We start from the raw sequence: 19,352 nt of genomic DNA on the forward strand, positions 1-19,352 counted from the left end.
ATTATTCATCTCCATGAATATTATGGCCGGCAAGAAAATTTATATTTTATTTTAACATTTCATATCTTTATAATCAATCAATATTTCACAAAAGTCATGGGTCTCACGCATGGTCATGAATAAAGACTCTTTTAATTATAATACATATAGACTCGAATTATAATTAATTGTAGTTATATATATATAGTAATAGTATCTCTGAAAATATGAGAATTTGTCGGGGAAGGAAGGGAGAGAATTGTATTTTTTTTTTTAAGCCGGAAAAAAAGAAGTTGATGGAAAAGCAGTCCAAATGTAGGGCTTGGCAAAGAGGATGATGATGATTACTGGTTAGGGTTTTTACTTTTTAGGGTTTGGAAAGTCTGTCCTGTTGGCGTTTGGGAGCGACGTCACAGCTGCAAGGTGTGAATGTGATGGTCATGGCCAAGCAACAGACAAGCTGCTATGTAGAGAGAGAGAGAATAAAGCTCTTTAGTTTCAAGACCCTACTCTCTCTACCCTACTTCATAGCTTTATAAACAAACAAAAATAAATCTATTTTTTATCACAATATTAAAAAAAAATCAATGTATGACATGAATATAAAAATTGAGTCGTGCTTATATATAAATGATATACTGAATTTTTATAAAAAAATTCAGAAAATATTTTTATATTTTTATAAATATATTTAACGTATGATATATTGTTTACTAACCTCAGTTTAAATTTGATAGATAATGAGAACAAAGTTCTCCTATGTAACTAACATGATGCTAACTTGTTTTATTTAATTGGAATTGAAAATCTTTTAATTTAAAAGATGAGCTTTTCATTTCTCTCTTTGCATGTTTTATCGCTTACTCGCTTTATGTCACGTCCATGTACTGTTGCATGATAGACATAAAAAAAAAATGAATTTTTTCTCTTTTTCTGAATATAATAAAATAATAATATTAAAATAAGGGGTAGGAGAAGCATGACATTTTTTAACCAAAAGAAAAATAATACTTTCCCGGTTTAAAAATATAAAATACTTTTTAAAAAATTAAATATTTAAAAATATAAAATATTTTTAATTTTTAAAATATAATTATTATTTTTTTTAAATATCTAATAATAACTTTATATTTATTATAAAATATTTAATAAAAATAAATATAAAAAAATAAAATTAATTAAAAAATATGTAACATTTCATTGAAAAGTGAGATTTAATTAAAAATATTTTATATTTTTAAATAAAAAAGTAATAACATTTCAATCGATTAGTCCCCTTTGATGACTAATTTTATGGAGGATGACAGTAAAATTTTTAAAAATTAATGATATTTATGTGTTGTATAATTTTTAAAAAATGAATTATAAATATTGGTTGATATGAATCTCAATTATAAATTAAAAATTATATTTAAAATTTAAATATCTTCTTTATGATTAAAATTCTTGAATTTGTAATTATTTAAATAATTTATATATCACATATCGAACCGTCATTAATTTTTTTCATTTAAAATTTAAGAGACATGTTTGTCTAATTTCATTGTGTGATGCCAAGCTAAGGGTATACTTGGTTCACCGAATTAAAGGCTGAAAAACACACATATAATCAAAATTATTATTTCACATATAAAAATGAGAAAATATAATTATCAGTCTATATAGTTTTTAGAGTTTTGCTTTTAATTTTTGTAATTTTTTAGTATTTTTAATCCATATAGTTTTAGTGAGATTGTGTCATGTAGGGGTAGAAATAAGTTAGGTCGAGTCAGGTTTTGGCCAAATAGACCTAAACCTGTGTAGTAAATCAAATATCTGAACCTGACCTCAAACCTATGTAAAACTTTTTTTATGGCTCAGACTTGAACCTACTTAAATCCTAACATAGTCTACAAGCTTATTTAAAAGTTTACTTTAAAGTAAAGCCTTTTAAATAGTTTCGTATTTTAGTTTTAAACATTTATATGTACTTTAGGGGCTATTATAATATACAATGTATAACCTAATTTATTAATTACAATATATAAGAATTGAAAGAAGTTACTAACTACAATATAATATAATAATAAATTGACAATATTAAATTAATATATAAATCAAATATTATTGAAAATATAATTAGAAGTAATAAAAATAAATTGATTAAAAATTATATGGTAAAATTGATGTATTTGTGATATAGTATGTAATATATATATATATAGGCTGGCTTATTGGGGCTGTAGGTTAGGCTTTGAAAAAAATAAACCCGACCTATTTAATTAAATAGACTTAATTAAAAGCTTAACTTCAGTGACCTGAGCCTATTTAATAAGTAAGTTAAGCTAGACCTAAAGTAGGTTAACTTGTAGGTCACTATTAAAGGCCTGACCTATTCTCACTCTTAATGTCATGTTTGTTCCTCATGTCTCTATTTAAAAACATAGAAAAAATTCAAGGAACTAAAAATAAAATTTAATAAAATTATATGGAATAATGATTATTTTTTTTACAAATATTATGGAACTTAAATAGGATATTAGCTCCCAAATGATTGAATTTATACCTTGTTGGCCGCCTCATATATAAAATTTTATTATTTAAGTATTATAAATAATATAGCTTTTTTTTTTTTTACTGACAGTAATAAAATGATTTGGAAGATTATATAACTCACCTAACAATAAGAAATTCTATATACTTGCATATAGATATGTGGTGATGGCAGCTAATTCTTGGAGTTGTTGGGCGCTAGTTGTTGGATGTGATGTTGCCAATAATAAGGTGGACTTGTTTAATTAGACATGTTGACTTTGATGACGTGGCAGACAGTGATAATTTATAGTATGAGAACCAATCTTAATTTTCGCGAACTCTCTGTCTAAATGCTCTGCGTGTTTAAAAAAAAATTGACAATAGCAAAGTGTACATGAGGATAATACTAATGATATATATATATATATACACACATAGTTCCAAAGGCTATGTTGCTTGAGGATTAAGATATTACAATTTACATGTCCTGAGAGAAAGGCTTGTGAATATGTATGGATCGGCTGAATTTGGAAGAGGAACTTATTAATTCCAAGTGGTATATTCCAAAAGAATTCTTCGAAATAACAATGAAGTTGATATTTAAAAAAGAGGGGGTGGAGGATGATAAACAAGACTCTATAAAACAAATCAATTCTAAAAAAAAAAATGTTCTAATAATCAACTAAGGCTAAAACATGCACAATTAATTCAATTAGGTGTACAAGTTTACTATAACAAGGATTGAAATGAAATGAAGTTAATTCATTGTAGGTAATAACTGATCAAGTGTGTTTTCCTGCGTGTCATCCATCTAACTTTGGACACAGGGACACCAAAAGAAGAGAAAGAATAAAGTGGGAAAATACGAAACATCTATTCACAAATGTTATTGTTAAATATATATGCAAAACTTGTAAACAATTACATCATTCATAAATTGTGAAAAGTAGTATTTTGAATCTTATGTAAATATATAAATATATATATATATATATATATATTATTTTAGAGTTAAAAATAGACTTGTCATTGTTTAGGACTCGAGCTATATATAATTTTTATTTTATATTTGCTTTGAAATAATAAAATGAAAGTGAATAGATAAGTAATTCGATATCCTTGAACAAGACAAGAGCGTAAGTTCAAACTATATGAATTGGAAAAATCACATTACTTAATCATACTCATAATGTGTGTGTGTGTGTCCTCTCAGCCTTGCACTCAAATAATCAAATCAGGTGACGAAGTGATAAGCCATTTGATTGGTTTTTTAGGCATAACATAGAGTGTCCGATTACTGGTTTGATGTTTGTTGTGTTTTGGTTGAAGAAGAAAATGGAAAAACAAACAAAGGAGACACTTTTGATGTGTTTGATATTTTAAATGTCATGTTAGCTTATTCATCACAACAAAACAAAAACATGTCATGTTAGCTTCATTTTTAAGATACATGACTCGCCCCACAACCTCATCAATCATCCATCTCTCACCTGTTACTTTCACTTTTTAATGTCTTTTCCTCTTAACATAATTTATATACGCCTTCATCAAATTTGGGTTATTTTAGATTTATTATTATTGTTGGCCACGTTTCATTTTCTACAATTATATTGTATTCGACGCCATCAAATTTCTTTTAACATGATTGTTATCAGTGAAGCACAAGGAATAGACTCTGTCGGTAATAATTAATCTTTCTCGGATACTATGCTCTTTTATATGTGAGGATTGACATTTAAATGTTAACATAGCTCAAACATTGAAGAAATGTTTTTCTAAATCTAATTCATTGTGTCGGGTTTAGCCATGTATTGTCTGAAATACAATATCACCCTTGTTATCTCGACTATATAACCAAAACCATCTTCTTAAAAGTAAGAATTAACCCAATTTTCAGCTTGCGCTTTTAGACATAATAGTAATAAATATGGGATTCCAAGTCTTAATTTTAAAACTTTAACTTAAACTATAACAAGTAAAGATCAGAGTAAAAATGGCATAATTTTTCTGTATCATACAAAATGATGCATTATACAAAATTGATAATATTTTGCTATCATTTGATAGTACTTGGGGTTGAACTTTGGACATACCAAATTTCTCAATCTGAATATTTATAGAAAGTTCTTTCTATAAACTAGTTAATAGTATTAATTTTAGTATCAAATTATTTTACGTAAGAAAGTTTGACACTCAAACGCAAATAAATCATAATATCGTTAGTTTTAAATAATTATTTTTTGTATCATTCACTATTATTTAAAAAATTTAAAGTTAATATGTCAATATTTAATAATATTTTATTAATATTTAAAAATTTAATGTAAAAAATTGTTGGGATGAAACTAAGTTTATTAGGGTTAAAAGACTAAAAAATACTTTAAAATTAAGGGATTAAAATAAAATATTGTGTAAAGTTAAAGAATTAAATGTGTACTTTAACTTCAAAATAAAGGATAAAGATCTTCTTGATATGAAATAGGATTAAAATGTAACTATTTTATTGATTTTTTTTAATGTCATGTGTGGATATGTGTATATATTTACATATTGGAAATTAATATTTTTCATTAAAATGTAAGGTCTTCGACTTAATATTAATTTATTCTTAAAGGGTTGACCATATATTTATACAAAAATCTATTTAATTAGTACGGGCGAGACAAAAGTCAGAGTACAAGAGTTGGTTTTAAAAGATTAATTAAACTTATTAAACACTCCCTTTTTAGCCATAAGGAAAAGCATTGATATTAAGATTAAGATTCATTTTTCCTCTCAATTTTTATAAAAAAGATTACTGAGCATTATAAATTCAATTATGGTGCCTTTAAATGTTAAAAATTCTCTCTTTCATCACTTTATCATTTTCTCACTATTTATTTACTATTAATGGGCTCACATTACATTTTTTTAATATCTTTGTATTATAAAATATTGGGTGATAAGTTATTTTTATCTATCAACTTTAGTTCAAAGGGTCAGTGGCTATCTTAAACTCAACTATTTTATATTAACAAATTATAATATAAAACTCACTAATGATAAAAAGACAGTAAAAAAATAATAAAGTGATAAGAAAAAAAAATTTTAAAGTTAACAAGTAAAATTAATATATAGTTGAATTTAAAATATGCACTGACCTTTCATATAAAATTGAAAGATAAACATGACTAAAACTTTATATACTGGTTAAATTTTTTGGTGTTTGGGGGTAAAATTTACAAATAATCAATGATGAATGTGATAATTACATTGTCATGGACAGCTAAAAGATGAAAGAAAACACTGTTACTTCACATTGTCTGTGAATAAGCTTTGAGGAGCCAAATTGATTAAAGCAACTTTAATTAATTAGGATAGTGTTAACTCTTTAAGGGTCCAAATAAATTGAATAGTTGAATTTGACAGCAACATCAAAACTTTTGTGATATTTTCTCGTTGATTTTACAATCGCAATCACATCAAGCATTCGTTTCTTTTTTTCCCGCTTTATTGCCAATAGTTATCATTAAACCTCTCACTTTTTAGACCCATTTTTGAGATCCATTTATATTATATATACATTTTATTCCAATCACATCGACGTTTTTTTCTCGTAATGATTTTCATAAGTACACTATAAAGTTGCCCTTAAATTTATCTTAATTAACATTTCCCTCTCTGCCTCTCCATTCATTTCCTTATAATTTTCATGCAATTTTATTTATTCATCTACTCCCTTCATTTTATAAATTATTTTTATTAACCTCATCAATATTAATATTATAAAAATAAAAAAATAAAATTAAGTAAATTTTTAAACATAGTCTTTAAATAAAATATAAAAAATAAATTATATAATATTATTTTTTGTCTTTCTTTCTTTTAAAATATTAATTTAAAATAAAATAATCTCATTCGTTAATAATTTATAAAGTGAATCACATCGTGCTTTTAAAATGTGATTAATATATAGGAACGAAAGAACACTTACTAATCTCACATCGACTATCTATTAAAAATGGACATCTGGGACGGATCTTGGAACTAATTGAAGAAGGGCCAAAGTGAAAATTAAATATGAAATGGAGAGATTAAAATCTATTTTAAAACTTTTTATGAGCCAAAAATTTAAATTTTTGTCAAGAATGGATTGAAGTGGACCTGACTTTCTCTCTATTTTTTTTTAACCGCTCATCTCAATCATTAAATTTATTATTGAATAATTGAGATTTGATATTTTATAAAATTATTATTAAAATATAAATTTTTATAAAAAATAAATTAATTAATTAATTTTATGAATTTTACTTATTAAAAAATAAATTTAATAATTGAGATGGAAAGTGGGGAGAAAAACGGAGAGGGAAGAATTAAGAGAAGTCAGATTTAATTGATTTTTTTTTTTTTTGACGGGGGGGAGGGGGAGGAGAGAGCACGCTGCACGCCTCCGTGTCCCAATTTCGTCCCTACTTATTGGAAACGATGAGATCAGATCTTATTCAATTTTATTTTATTTAAAAAATATATATTTTTTTATTTAAAATGTATAATTTAAAACTATATAATAAAATCTGTTATGAGTATTAAATTTGAAGTTTAGTTCTTATTGTTAAAATTTTATTAATCTTAATAAACTTTGTTGGCATGGCTAATAATATATCATCTTAACTTAATATTGTAAATATGTATAATATAATGCAATAGAAGTGATATAAATATAGATAAGAAAATAATATCAATTAAAATATATAATAAAGTATTTAAAAAATTGTAATTATAAGTTCTAAATAACAAGGTCCTTGAATGAAGACCTAAATAAAAAAATAAGCTATAAAAAACAAATTGAAGATTAAGATAATTTATTATTAAGAGTATAATTTTCCTTTTTCCCTTCTAAATTACAGGGACGTTTAAATTTTACTTAAAAGATAAAGATCAATTTTATTATTATTATTATTATTATCTGTCAAGTATTTTCCACTATAAACAACAAGAGTGAGACCCCACCAACAATTATCAAACTTTAAAATCAACTCCCGTCAATTGTATTGGCTGAAACTTTAAGCATGTTAATTATAATAAAAGCTATGAGCAGTTTCCTCTGTAGTTTAACTTTGATAGAATCAGTTTAGTAGAATTATCAATAAAAGTAAAGCAGTGATTAACAATGGTGGGGCCCAAGCTTTTCACTAACCATTTTGCTCGTTATCCGTGCGCCACACGAGGAAGCCTGTGAGATTATAATTTCTAATGGTTGATTAAGTTTAATTGGGAAAGTCATATAACACCTTAATTATTATTTATTTGAAAAGTTAATTAGTGTGAGTTATGTCAAAGAATGTGTTGTTTTCACTGATGTTTGGTTCAAAATTTTCCAGCATGAAGCAAATCTTGCTTTATATATTATTAGATATTATTAGATATGGTCCTATTGATTCTACGGCTGTCCCTCTCACATTGACCTCACCTAGCCTTGGCTCTATTTGAAATTATGATAAATTTTTTTTTTAAACTATTAAGGTTAAATATCAAATTAGCCCTAAGGCTTTAAATTTATTTTTAATGTAATAATTTTTTTTAAATTTTTTAAAAGAGTACAATCTTATCCCTATCATTAACAAATATAAAATTTAACCAATATTTAATAAAAAAATTTAAAAATTATAGAAAAAGATCAAGAAACTTCTTATAAATTTTTGAATCCTCATTTGCAATTTTTAAATTCTTTTTTATAAATTTCTGAATTTTTCTTAATCTTTGATGTATTTTTTTGTAATTTTTGTTTAACAGTTAAAGTTAACATTTATTAATAATAGAATAATATTACACCATTTTTAAAAAAATTGAAGAAAAACATGGCATAATAAAATGAATTTACGGTTCTAAACATTCCAAGACCTCTACTTTAAAAGTAAAATTATACTTTCACTCAAAATATTATTAGTAGTAGTTTTTTAGTGTATTTTGGTAGGGAAATTAAAATGCACTTCATTAGTTCACAAAAATGGTGGATATTCATTCCTATTTCGTAGTGGCATGGACTGACTCTAGCAAATCAAATCAAATCAAATGCTTTTTAATAATTCATAACCAAAAAAAAAACTTGTTAATAATAAAAATTTGTAGAAATTTTTGCTGCATAAAATTACATAGTTAGTATTCTTTTTTCCAATCAAAATAGGGAAAGGGATTTTAAACTTTAAAAAGATTAAAAATATTTATAACAAGAATATGTTAGAAGGAAAATCATGAAAAAAATTCCATATAGCCTTGTTTAACAATAAAAAACTACCTTAATTATATAAGCTTAATTATCTAAATATTTTTCCTTAAATTTTTTTCTCAATCTCTTAATCCAAACAAAATGTTTTTTAAAGGATAAAACTTGAGTTTAAAGTTAAGAATCAAATTCAAATTAATGTTAAGCTTAAAGAGAGAGAAATAGAACTTAAAATAAAGTATCAAATGAAAATCAAATAAAGGGAGGAAAGCAAAATCAAAAATGAAGTTAAGCCATAAAACAAGAGTTAACTAAGAACTAAAGAATATTTACCAAAAAAACTAAGAATTAAATAATTAATATGAGACAGGAAGTAAATTTAAGGAACAAAATATATATGGGTTGGTTTATACAATTTGGGAATATATGAAGATCAAATTTTTAAATAAATTTCATTGATTATTTCAAAAATAAAATTTTGGACGTTCACATATCATTCAAGTCACACATTATTAAAAAACAAAAACCATGGTTCCTCTCGTAGGGTAACCCACGCCATTAGGAATAAGGGTGACTGGTAAACTAGCCTTATTTAAAATTTGGGCCCCCATTCAAACAGATGAAACATAGCAGTGCATAAATGGCATATCTTTTTTGGACAAACATTGCACATGATTGAAATGCAAACTGTTTCTTTACCCGTCCACAAGCCCTACACTTCTTCCCACAGCGAAAGCCACACATACACATATTCACTATTTACTTTCTTTTTCCCACAGCGGCCTGAAATTGTAAACGAGATTAAATCCACAATCTTTCACTTACAAAAATGTTTACATGTCATTAACTATTCACTATTTACTTGAACCTTATATGGTTTAAACTCATGGCATCTTTTATCTGAAAGAATCTTATGCTACTAGCTTACAGACCGTTGACAAAAAAAATAAACGAACAAATGAATGAATTTGTTGAGAAGGTTGATTTTTTTTTTGAATTTGATTGATCATAAGTGACAATTTGCAATCTACACAACCGACCTTACATAGTAGAATAAAATTCATTGTTGTTTTTGTTGGATAATTTTCTGAATTCGACATGTCTCAACAACCAATATCTCACTAATTCAATAAAATATACTTAATGCCGAAAAGAACATTGATGCAGATTCACCGGACATTCTCTCCATAAATTTTAATAAAGGGAAAAAAATATGAAGGAAAAAAAAAACAAAAAAGAAAAACTCTTAAAAATGATAAAAAAAATTTATTATTTTTATAAACGTCTCTCAAGTATTCTCTCTTCCCACTTTTCTTCTCATTTTTCCCTCCATGCAAACCAAGCCTAAAACAAAATCCTCCAAATAGAGCACCTGATCAAAACCATTAAAAAATGTTGGCCGAAATAAAAACTACTGTATAAAAATCTTGGCCCCTAGATCCTTCAGAGACTTCAGTTCGATCAAGAAATTTCAACTTTTGGATCGTATCAATTGCTCCAATGTCTTCAGCCGCCAAGCACTAAATCATTTTCTTTTTTCTACATAGCACAAACACATATACAAGCCAACTTACCACTGGGTCTCGTTTTATTTACCTGACTTCGCTGTCATAAAATAGCGCTTCAAGGATGTACAGTCAAAAAGAATAAATCTTTGTATGCCATATGTGAATTAACGTACTTGTTAGCCTATGTATATCCAGATAACTACCTAAAATATATTCTCATGGAATTTATAAATAGATGTGTTAAGATCTAGCAATGCACCAAACTACACTAGCATTTTTGCTAGTTGGCTGAAATGAAATTTACTTTTGCGATTCTCTGCCCCTACAATATTTATGCCTAGATTAACAAGAAGAAGCTTTATCACACTAAATGAAATTAGTTACATAAATTGTTTATATTCTATTATTTACCAAGCTTTTAAAAATGTTAACAAAGATCTTGGTCAACAACTTCTATAAGCACTCTTTGACTTTCTTCTATCCTTCTTAACAACATTCAAATTTATCCATTTCTTTCTCGTCATTAGCGCCTCTCACAATTTTTTTTTGCATATATCCAAACAATCTTAAATGATTTTTAATAATTGTTTCTTCAATAGATGCTATGCCCATCTATGCTAACATTAAAAGGGGGAAAATAATATTAAATAACTATAAGCAAGGAAAAACAAAAATATCCATGATTGAATGAATAAGCATATTTTCCCACTCCGAGTCAGACCAGATCTAGCTGGCTCCCTTTGCCAACGGGAGAACAACTTCGGAATTTCTGATTTGCTGCAGCACTAAGCAAGGCTTTTCTCCTATTGGAGCCGCTATCCATATATTCTTGCAGAGGTGGAAGACAAGCTTCATCTCCTTTGGATACTTTTCCTCGAATAATCTGTCAAGTCACAAAGGGATATTTTCACATGAACATGCCATATATAACACATGATGAGTTGGAGTAAATTATGTTATCTTCCTTTTATTTTGTTCTAAATAAGACAATTAATGCAGTTAATTTTATATTTATAACTGACTATTACACAATCTGTATAGCTGATTCTATTTAGTGAGATAAAACTTCTTGCTATTGTTGTATTGTGCAGAGGAATTTTTTATATAGATCAAATGGCAAAGAAAAGACATCAGTGGATCGGGTTTAGCAAAAGTTATACTGCAGGAGAAATTGCAACTACCCACTTGATCTTTGCCTCCCATTGCACTACCCTTTCTAATCTCCAGAAAAGTAGCATTGGTCCCTGATCTATTAGTTCCATGGTAATATTTCTTCCTTGTTGGCCCAAAAAAAATCATTTCAAACAATAAGGTTAATAAATAAGGCAGTCAACTGTGATTTTTCGTTTGTCGAAGACATTGTGATTGGGGGTGGACCAAAATAGGGCATGTTAGTTTCCCCCAACATATTTTGAATCGACAAAAATATTTGAGATGCTTCTGCTAGAAAGAGTACAAACAAATTTTCATTTTATTCTTTTTATTATTATTCAAAAAATTATAGGATTTCTCACATGGGAAATAATCTTTACCTTTGATGCCCAGGACCTTTCAGCTTGCAGACAAACATCTCTAATGTCTCTTCCAGACATGCTAAGAACAGTGAGATTCAACGAGGTAAGAATGTAAGTGAAATGTATGTAGATAGAGGTTTCAATGATTATAATATGTAGAGGCAAAGGATAAACATCAAACATACCCTTCTGTAATTCTTGCAAGTTCATCTAATTCTGATTTTGTAAGGTGCTTGGCGTATTTGGCAGCTATTTCCTTACGGTTACCATGGTCAGGCAGGTCAAAAGTGATCATAGTATCAAACCGACTAAAAAATATAGAGAAGCAACAGCCAGGAATTAGGATTTACATGACCGAGTCTCATTTACATGCCACAAATCAAATTGTCCTCAATCTAACCTGATTAACGCTGGATCAAGGTCTTGCTTTCTGTTTGTAGCGCCAATGACAATCACTCTCTTATCCTGCTCAAACCCATCAATCTGCACAAGTTGGTTTTTCCTGTCAATTACTAAAACATTTAAGCTATGGATGAGCATCAATTAGTCACTAATCCAAGGCTGTTTATGCAATAAAAATAACATATTCAAACACCTTGTCCGATAAGCTCATTCTCTCTTCCATGCACGATAGAATAGCTTAATTTGGACCAATTAAGCTATTTTCTAGCACCTCCAAACTCGTGAAACTTTAAGTGCTTATGGTGACAAACCAGAACTTGTAAACAGAAACTAGTCCCCGCCAATGCTTAAAGAAACTTGTCAAAAATGTCCCCAAGTTCTAATTTTTTCCCTTTTTCATTGAAACCATGTTATTGTAATTTTACCCAAGCAAACACTTAAAGAAACTTTAACAAAGTCCAGCTTTATATAATATCATATGCCATTTGTGTAGAGCATGATGCTTTGAACAAGTATAACCTGTCGCAATAAGACTGACAATATCCTGCGCGTAGCTTCATGCATTTCACCATCACGGGCAGCAGCAAAAGAATCTATCTGCATCCCAAAGAAATGAAAACAACCACCAAAAAACATTGAAAATGGAAACTTAGAATGAAAATAGGAAGTTTCCCACAGGAAAACATAAGCCACTCTCCATCCATTTGTCCATTACCTCATCCAGAAAAATAAGAGCACCCTTGGGAAGTTCGTTTGCAAGAGAAAACACTTTTCCTAGCAAGTTCTCACTTTCACCATAGTATTTGGACATGACTACCTCCAGTGGTACATACAGCAATGGGACCCCCTGCCAAAACAAATCACACACCAATTTCAGTTCATTGTATATCATGCACTGAATGGGGGAAAATCCTATGAGCACAGCATCTGTAAACTATAATAAACTAGCAAGTAAAAGTTACAGAATCAGCACTTCTGTGCAGCTTGGGTTGTGAATTACATAGTTTATACTCTGAGATGATTGTTATATATCAATAATTAAATGTTTTTTCTTGAAAAAAAGAATATTCTACCTTCAGATAATAACAGGCAACTAGGACATGTTCAATGTCATTCAACATAGGCCCAACAACATCGTACAAAGCATACTGCTGAAAAAGTGAGATTTTAAGTTGCATACCGCTTGACTAGCAATAACACGAGCACAAGAAGTTTTCCCTGTACCTGAAGAAAAAAATGCCAAACAAATAAGCCTTCAGAATTTAGACATCAACTATAGCTGCCGATCAATTATTAAATTCTGCACTATTATCCTAACTCAGACATTACATAGTTACAGCCCACTAAAATAAGGTTTTAATTTTATTGGGAGGGATGGGGAAAGTTCAGCAGATGTAGTTTTTAAGTCAAAGCAAGTAGCAACTTTATTCACATGCAAGCTTAAAAGCCAATTGATGACTCCCAATATTTTAATGAATTTAATGGAGTTTTTAATGCAATTGGAAGTCATTTTGCGGAATTAGTTAGCAAATTTATGATTTAATAGATAATTATTTGTGAGAATGGGTATGGATATGTTTCAAGACAATTGTAGAAGTTATTGGATCAATTATGGCACTAAACTTGGGTTTTATTCTTATAAGGAGGCCCAATTTATGGGCCCAAAGCTGACAATTTCAAAGCCCACAAGAAATTGAATTCTCACTAGTGATGTTGCAGCACCAATTTTGAATGTCGCGACATCAGACCAGTTTTCAACAAAGCGCACAGTTTCACTTGAAGTCATGTTTTAAAGGGTTTCTAGCCATCATTTTCATTTTAGTTCCTCTTCAACCAGCAGCTGCACATCTAAGGAGCATTCTAAGTTGGAGAAGCTTGGGAAACACTTGGGTGTTGCAATTTGTGATAGAAATCATCCTTCCTAAGCTTTCTTTTTCCTTTTCTCTTCATTTGGATGTATATTCTGTTGAGTTTTGATATTTTCATGGCTGTTAGTGGCTGATTCTATTTGACCTAAAGTAATTATGAACTTGGTGGATTACAGTTTGTTTTTATCCATTGGTTATGCTTAATGCTGATTTTGGTTGCTCAATCTTGCATTTAATTGTCTATTTGATGTTTGGCTGCTATTAAATATGAATTTGGGTGTTTGGATTTTTCCTTGACAAAAATAAATCTCATTTGGACCCTTAGATTAAGTAATATGGGATTAGATTATTATCTAATTTGCAATTAAGATAGAAACATACCTAATTACCTCATATAATCAAATTAATTTGAGTTAAAATTGAAGTTGCCTCTTGGATAATTATATTAGAAATAACATAATTAATTTGAGAAACGGCTATTTGAGGTTCGAAAGGCCCTTTTAGCCACCAATACTCTAAATTAACAAAATTGACATTAAATTTAATTCATTGAGTAAAAGCAAGACTTATGAAGCTAGCAAGGGATTAGTGGCTCTAGGTTGCCTTGGACATTTTTAGTTGTTAGATTGAAAATCTCATTACATTTTATTCATTTCACTTTTTTAATTTTGATTAATCAATCAATTATAATTAGTTTTGCTTATTGTGAACAAAAATGAGAACTTTATTGCCTAATTGCTATTATGCTTGATTCCTTGTGGGATCGACCTTCACGTACTCATATAATACATTTGAACCCGTACAATTGAGGTGAAACACTTTGTGTGCATCAATTTTATTCACATGCAATCTTAAAAGCCAATACTCTACAATAACAGTCTGAATATCGTTGATAAAAAAAAATTGATAAAAAAAAAAGTCTGAATATCATACACCTGTTTGATATAATGCAAATGTGAAAGAAAAGCTTCTTGACTATTTTAGGGTCCTATCTCCACACTGTAACAACAGTATCAACAGCACAATGAAGACTATCATCCAAGATGCAGAATGTCCTGCTCTATTACTCTTGAAAAATGCTTGTCTTTAAAAACATCATTCCACTAAAAATTTGGATGCCTTTTCACCCACAACCCAATCAGGGACAGTGACAAAAGACATAATTCCTCAAATACCTTCAGTTTGAGAATTGCCTTTATAACATAAAGCCTCAATTAAGTTTTGTTTCATTTCTGCTATTAATTGTCGCGCACAAATCACTAAATTAGGCTCCATACACTGACATATCAGGCTATAGTAATGTTTACAGAGAACGTGGATGTCTCAAATTACGCAATCATATGAAAAACTAGATACTATAAGGGCACACCTGGGGGACCTTCAAAGAGAACAGCTCGCGGCCTGGTTATCTCATACTTATGACGTGTCCCACGAGCAATGTCATCATATACTTCAGGTCTTTGTAAAGCTAATAGTATCGTATCTTCTATTTCTCTACAAAATCAGCACTTAGGTTAAAAACTTAAAAAGGAATTTCATGCACATTATCAAACAAACACGCATATGAGCACAATTATTAATAGGTAATACCAAGGTAGAAGTAAACATGTTACCGAAAGGGTTAAGTACATAAAAGTTGAAGGACAGGATGTCTCTCTTGAGTTATATATATATATATATATATGGATTATATTAAGAAAAATACAGATGATCAAATTTGGTGGGACCTAATCACGAATTCCTGTACCTTTCTCTTGAAGCAATAAAGCCATAACATTGGAAATATGCATAGATGGAAAATTTGCTGTGCAAGTTGAACGGAATTTTAACTGATACAAAAGAAAAGAGCAAGAGCCAAGATAGGCTGAGTCTACTCTAGAACATACCGTTTCTGTTTATCATAACCAGCAATGCTGTCCCAAGCCATCTCACCATTTGAGACACCTGTGTGAGGTTCATTGAGTCCATAAACTCTCACTCCCATTGATTCAAGACTTGCTATAGATTTATCTGCAGATGGCACCTTTTCTGTCTCTCCCCTGGGTCTGCTATCTGGGGTTCTTCTTTGTCCCAACTTTTTGCCAGCTATTTCTAAAATGGATGCAAAAGCATCAAGCTCTTCAGTACTCAGGTTACCATGCTTAATGAATTCAATCTCCTGCAATATAGACTTGGTTAGTTGGAAATTAAAGGGTCCATTCCCTTTTCTTTTTCACACATTACAGAAAAAGCACACATAATGAAAAGAGAGAAAAGGGAATGGTCAAATGCTAACAGCTTTGTCAGGTCTGATGATAGGATAATAGATGAGTATGCATAGATCTTCATCACTTGAATTCCCTTGGATATCCTTTTGCTTCAGAGGACGACTAAGGGTAAGCTGCCATGCAACTGTACTGGATGGTTTACAAGAAGCATTATGTATTAATGTATTAATATAACAATATTTTGTAAATTTGGTAAAGGACTATTTGACAATAATTTGGAAGTAAAATTGGGAGATCAAATTATACCTCAAGTGGAAAAATTTAGATATTTGGGAGCCATTATTCAAAATGATAGCGAAATCAGTGGAGATATTTCACATAGAATTCAAACTGGATGGTTTAATTGGAGAAAAGCTAAAGGAGTTATTTGCGACCGTAAGGTGCCTAATAAACTTAAAGGAAAGTTTTATTGCACTGCTATCAGACCGGCAATGTTATATAGTAGTGAATGCTGGGTTCTAACGGGACAGCAAGAGCATAAAATTGGAGTAGCAGAGATGAGAATGTTACGATGGATGTGCGGACATACACGTAAAGATAAAATTCGAAATGAGCACGTATGCGAAAAAGTGAGGGTGGCACCTATTGAGGAAAAAATGGTAGAAAATCGGTTGAGATAGTTTGGACATGTACAAAGAAGACCAAGGGAGGCACCAGTGAGAAGAATGGAACATATAACTTTGAGTCCGATTAAGAGGGGTAGAGGAAGGCCTAAGAGAACTCTCTTGGAAGTTATTGAACGCGGTCTCTTAATTAATAATATTCCTAAAAGCTTGATAAATGATAGAGAACAATGGCGTCTTACAATCCATGTAGCCAACCCCACCTAGTGGGATAAAGGCTTGTTGTTGTTGTTGTTTGTTGTTGTATTAATATAACAATATTTATATGCAGAAAGTACTGAGTCTTACAGCAAAGAGAAAATTCAGAATGCATCATAAATCATAAACGCACAAATTCTAGGAATTGAACAAGAAAACCTGTCCCAAGCACGAAGTAACATATCTGAACCACCCCTGTCCTCTTCAGCCTTCACTCCAAGTTGGGAAACGAGATTGGCAAGAAGATGGGAAACTTCACATGCAGGAGGAATTTGGAACTTGATGCTAACCTGCATTGACAAATGTCACCATAAAAAATAATTTTACTTTTATCACTATAAAAGAAGATTAAAATTTAGCTTAAATAAATGAGAAGACAGCAGGTGTTTAAGTTTTCAGCAATGCATCCAACATACACACTGAATCCCGTGCTTAAGAATAAGAAAGGGTGCTGTAGGTACTGGACGGGCTATGATGAAATCCAGCACAAAGAAGAGGTTTGGGGGGGGGGAGGTGTCGAATGTGTCTCAGAAAAAAATATAAATCAAGGGGCAAGGTTGAACAATGGAACCATTTCTGACATGGTATTGCATGCATGGAGTTTAAAGCTAGTAAATGACGAAGATACTTCATGGAATTTATACTAGTATTGCATGTCATATCATCTCCAACGGCGAGCAGATGGTCGGAAAATGTATGATATCTTGAAATCAGAAACATCGCCATCTTAAAGAACTAATGACCATTTACACAAATATCAACCTTTATGGGGCACGGTCCTCATCCATTACCCAAAAAATATCAGCCTTTATGAAAGTACTCCTGAACCTGATAACAACAAATAAATCCATCTACTTATTCTACATTAAGTGTATTTTAGGGGGAAAACAAGAATCAATATCTTTTTAATCAATGGATCTTTCCACGCAAAACAACACAGATTACAATCAACAATGAATTCCTTTAATTAGAAACTGTGGGTGATAAATGCCACAACCTTTTGACCTTTAACAGCAACAGTGAAATCAGGATGAGAAGCAGATAGAATTCCTTTAGTTCTAAGTTTCAGTATTATTTGGGACCGTAATTTCCTGGCAATTCCTTCCAAATCCTCATGACTTGAAGGCAATGCTGATGATGAGGAAGGTTCCGTCTTGGCAGGCTCTTTCCAACCTGCATCTGCAGACTGCAATAAAACTAACACAGAATGAAATAATTCAAAGAAAGATCATCCAATTAGAGCATGTTTTGGGAACACAAATCAACAATATACAGTCGCTCTAGCGAAGATACTAAAACTTCGACAGACCTCATTAGCATCGGCGTATGCCGTTTCCAGAACTCCAACCCCAAAAAGACCAGCTAACACAGCTGGAAACAACGAATATGGTCCCGCAGCATCAGGTAGACCTCTAGAACTTAAAACCTCAGACGAAAAAGCAGATCCTACAAAAATCAACAAGTACTCCGCATGAAAAAAATAATCATCTCTATGAACTGGAAACAGAAAAACGGAAATGGCAATGTCTAAGTTATAAACTACAAATTCAAAACAGAAAGACAAAATTCAACATACAGAGCACGTTTCTAGCCCTGATCATTGTTCACTCCATACAGCAAACATTTACAGAACATAGTCAAGCAAGCAAAAGGCCACTGAAATCGTCAAGCCGAAGTATTTAAAAACGACTCGACGAATTCAAATAAGCAAGACAGAAACAAACTGTCTCACGAACATTCCGATACTGAAGAGCACAGATGAACATGAACTTACTGTGAGAGAAAGGGCGGGTAGTGCGGCGAGAGCAAGCAGAAGAAGGAGTTAGGGTTTTAAGAGAAGGAATTGAACGCCATAGCCGAGAAGTCCTCACTAATCGCTCCAGAATCGCCATTGCGAAGTCCAGGAGTCAAGAGTAATTCGCTCTTCGCTATTTCACTTCGTCCGGTGAACGTTTCTGAAAACCACCCCGGTGCCGTATCGCAGCGCGTAAACTACACGTAAAGTCGGTGGGAGAGTGGGACTCAAATTCAGGCCCTGCTTGCCAAGCACGGTTCTTGATTGAGTTGTTATTTTTCTATTGGTTCCTCCGAAACACGGCATTAAAACTTTGCCGAGTAATAATTAATATAAACTAGAAAATTCCCCAAAACCCATTGGTATTTATCAGTCAGTAAGTCTAGATCTTTCATTTTATTTCAAAATATTTATACTGTTAATTTTAAATTAAATTTTAAAGTAATTTTAAAAAATTAATATTAAATTTAGATTATCAATAT

At 30.4% G+C, this 19,352-nt stretch overlaps 1 protein-coding gene across 2 annotated transcripts; it reads right to left on the reverse strand.

Moving 5' to 3' along the window:
- Positions 1-10,774: 10,774 nt before the first annotated feature.
- On the reverse strand, positions 10,775-19,125 carry LOC129291977 (uncharacterized). 2 transcript variants are annotated; one of them, XM_054929466.1, is made up of 14 exons: positions 18,850-19,125; positions 18,385-18,521; positions 18,073-18,261; positions 17,209-17,365; positions 16,263-16,378; positions 15,874-16,145; positions 15,357-15,481; positions 13,300-13,343; positions 12,835-12,966; positions 12,639-12,716; positions 12,118-12,200; positions 11,903-12,025; positions 11,736-11,796; positions 10,775-11,086 (listed from the first exon to the last, which is right to left on the reverse strand). In XM_054929466.1, the coding sequence occupies exons 1-14, from the start codon at positions 18,965-18,967 to the stop codon at positions 10,919-10,921; spliced, it is 1,803 nt and encodes a 600-aa protein (XP_054785441.1). In that variant the 5' UTR covers positions 18,968-19,125; the 3' UTR covers positions 10,775-10,918. The 2 variants fall into 2 exon arrangements, with proteins under 2 accessions (XP_054785441.1, XP_054785442.1); XM_054929467.1 differs by having other exon boundaries at positions 16,263-16,383; positions 17,235-17,365; positions 18,850-19,123.
- Positions 19,126-19,352: the final 227 nt, after the last annotated feature.

This window comes from Prosopis cineraria, unplaced genomic scaffold (genome assembly GCF_029017545.1).
Source record: "Prosopis cineraria cultivar Desert tree isolate PC_DT_omini unplaced genomic scaffold, ASM2901754v1 PC14, whole genome shotgun sequence".
In the NCBI taxonomy this organism is placed as follows: domain Eukaryota; kingdom Viridiplantae; phylum Streptophyta; class Magnoliopsida; order Fabales; family Fabaceae; genus Prosopis; species Prosopis cineraria.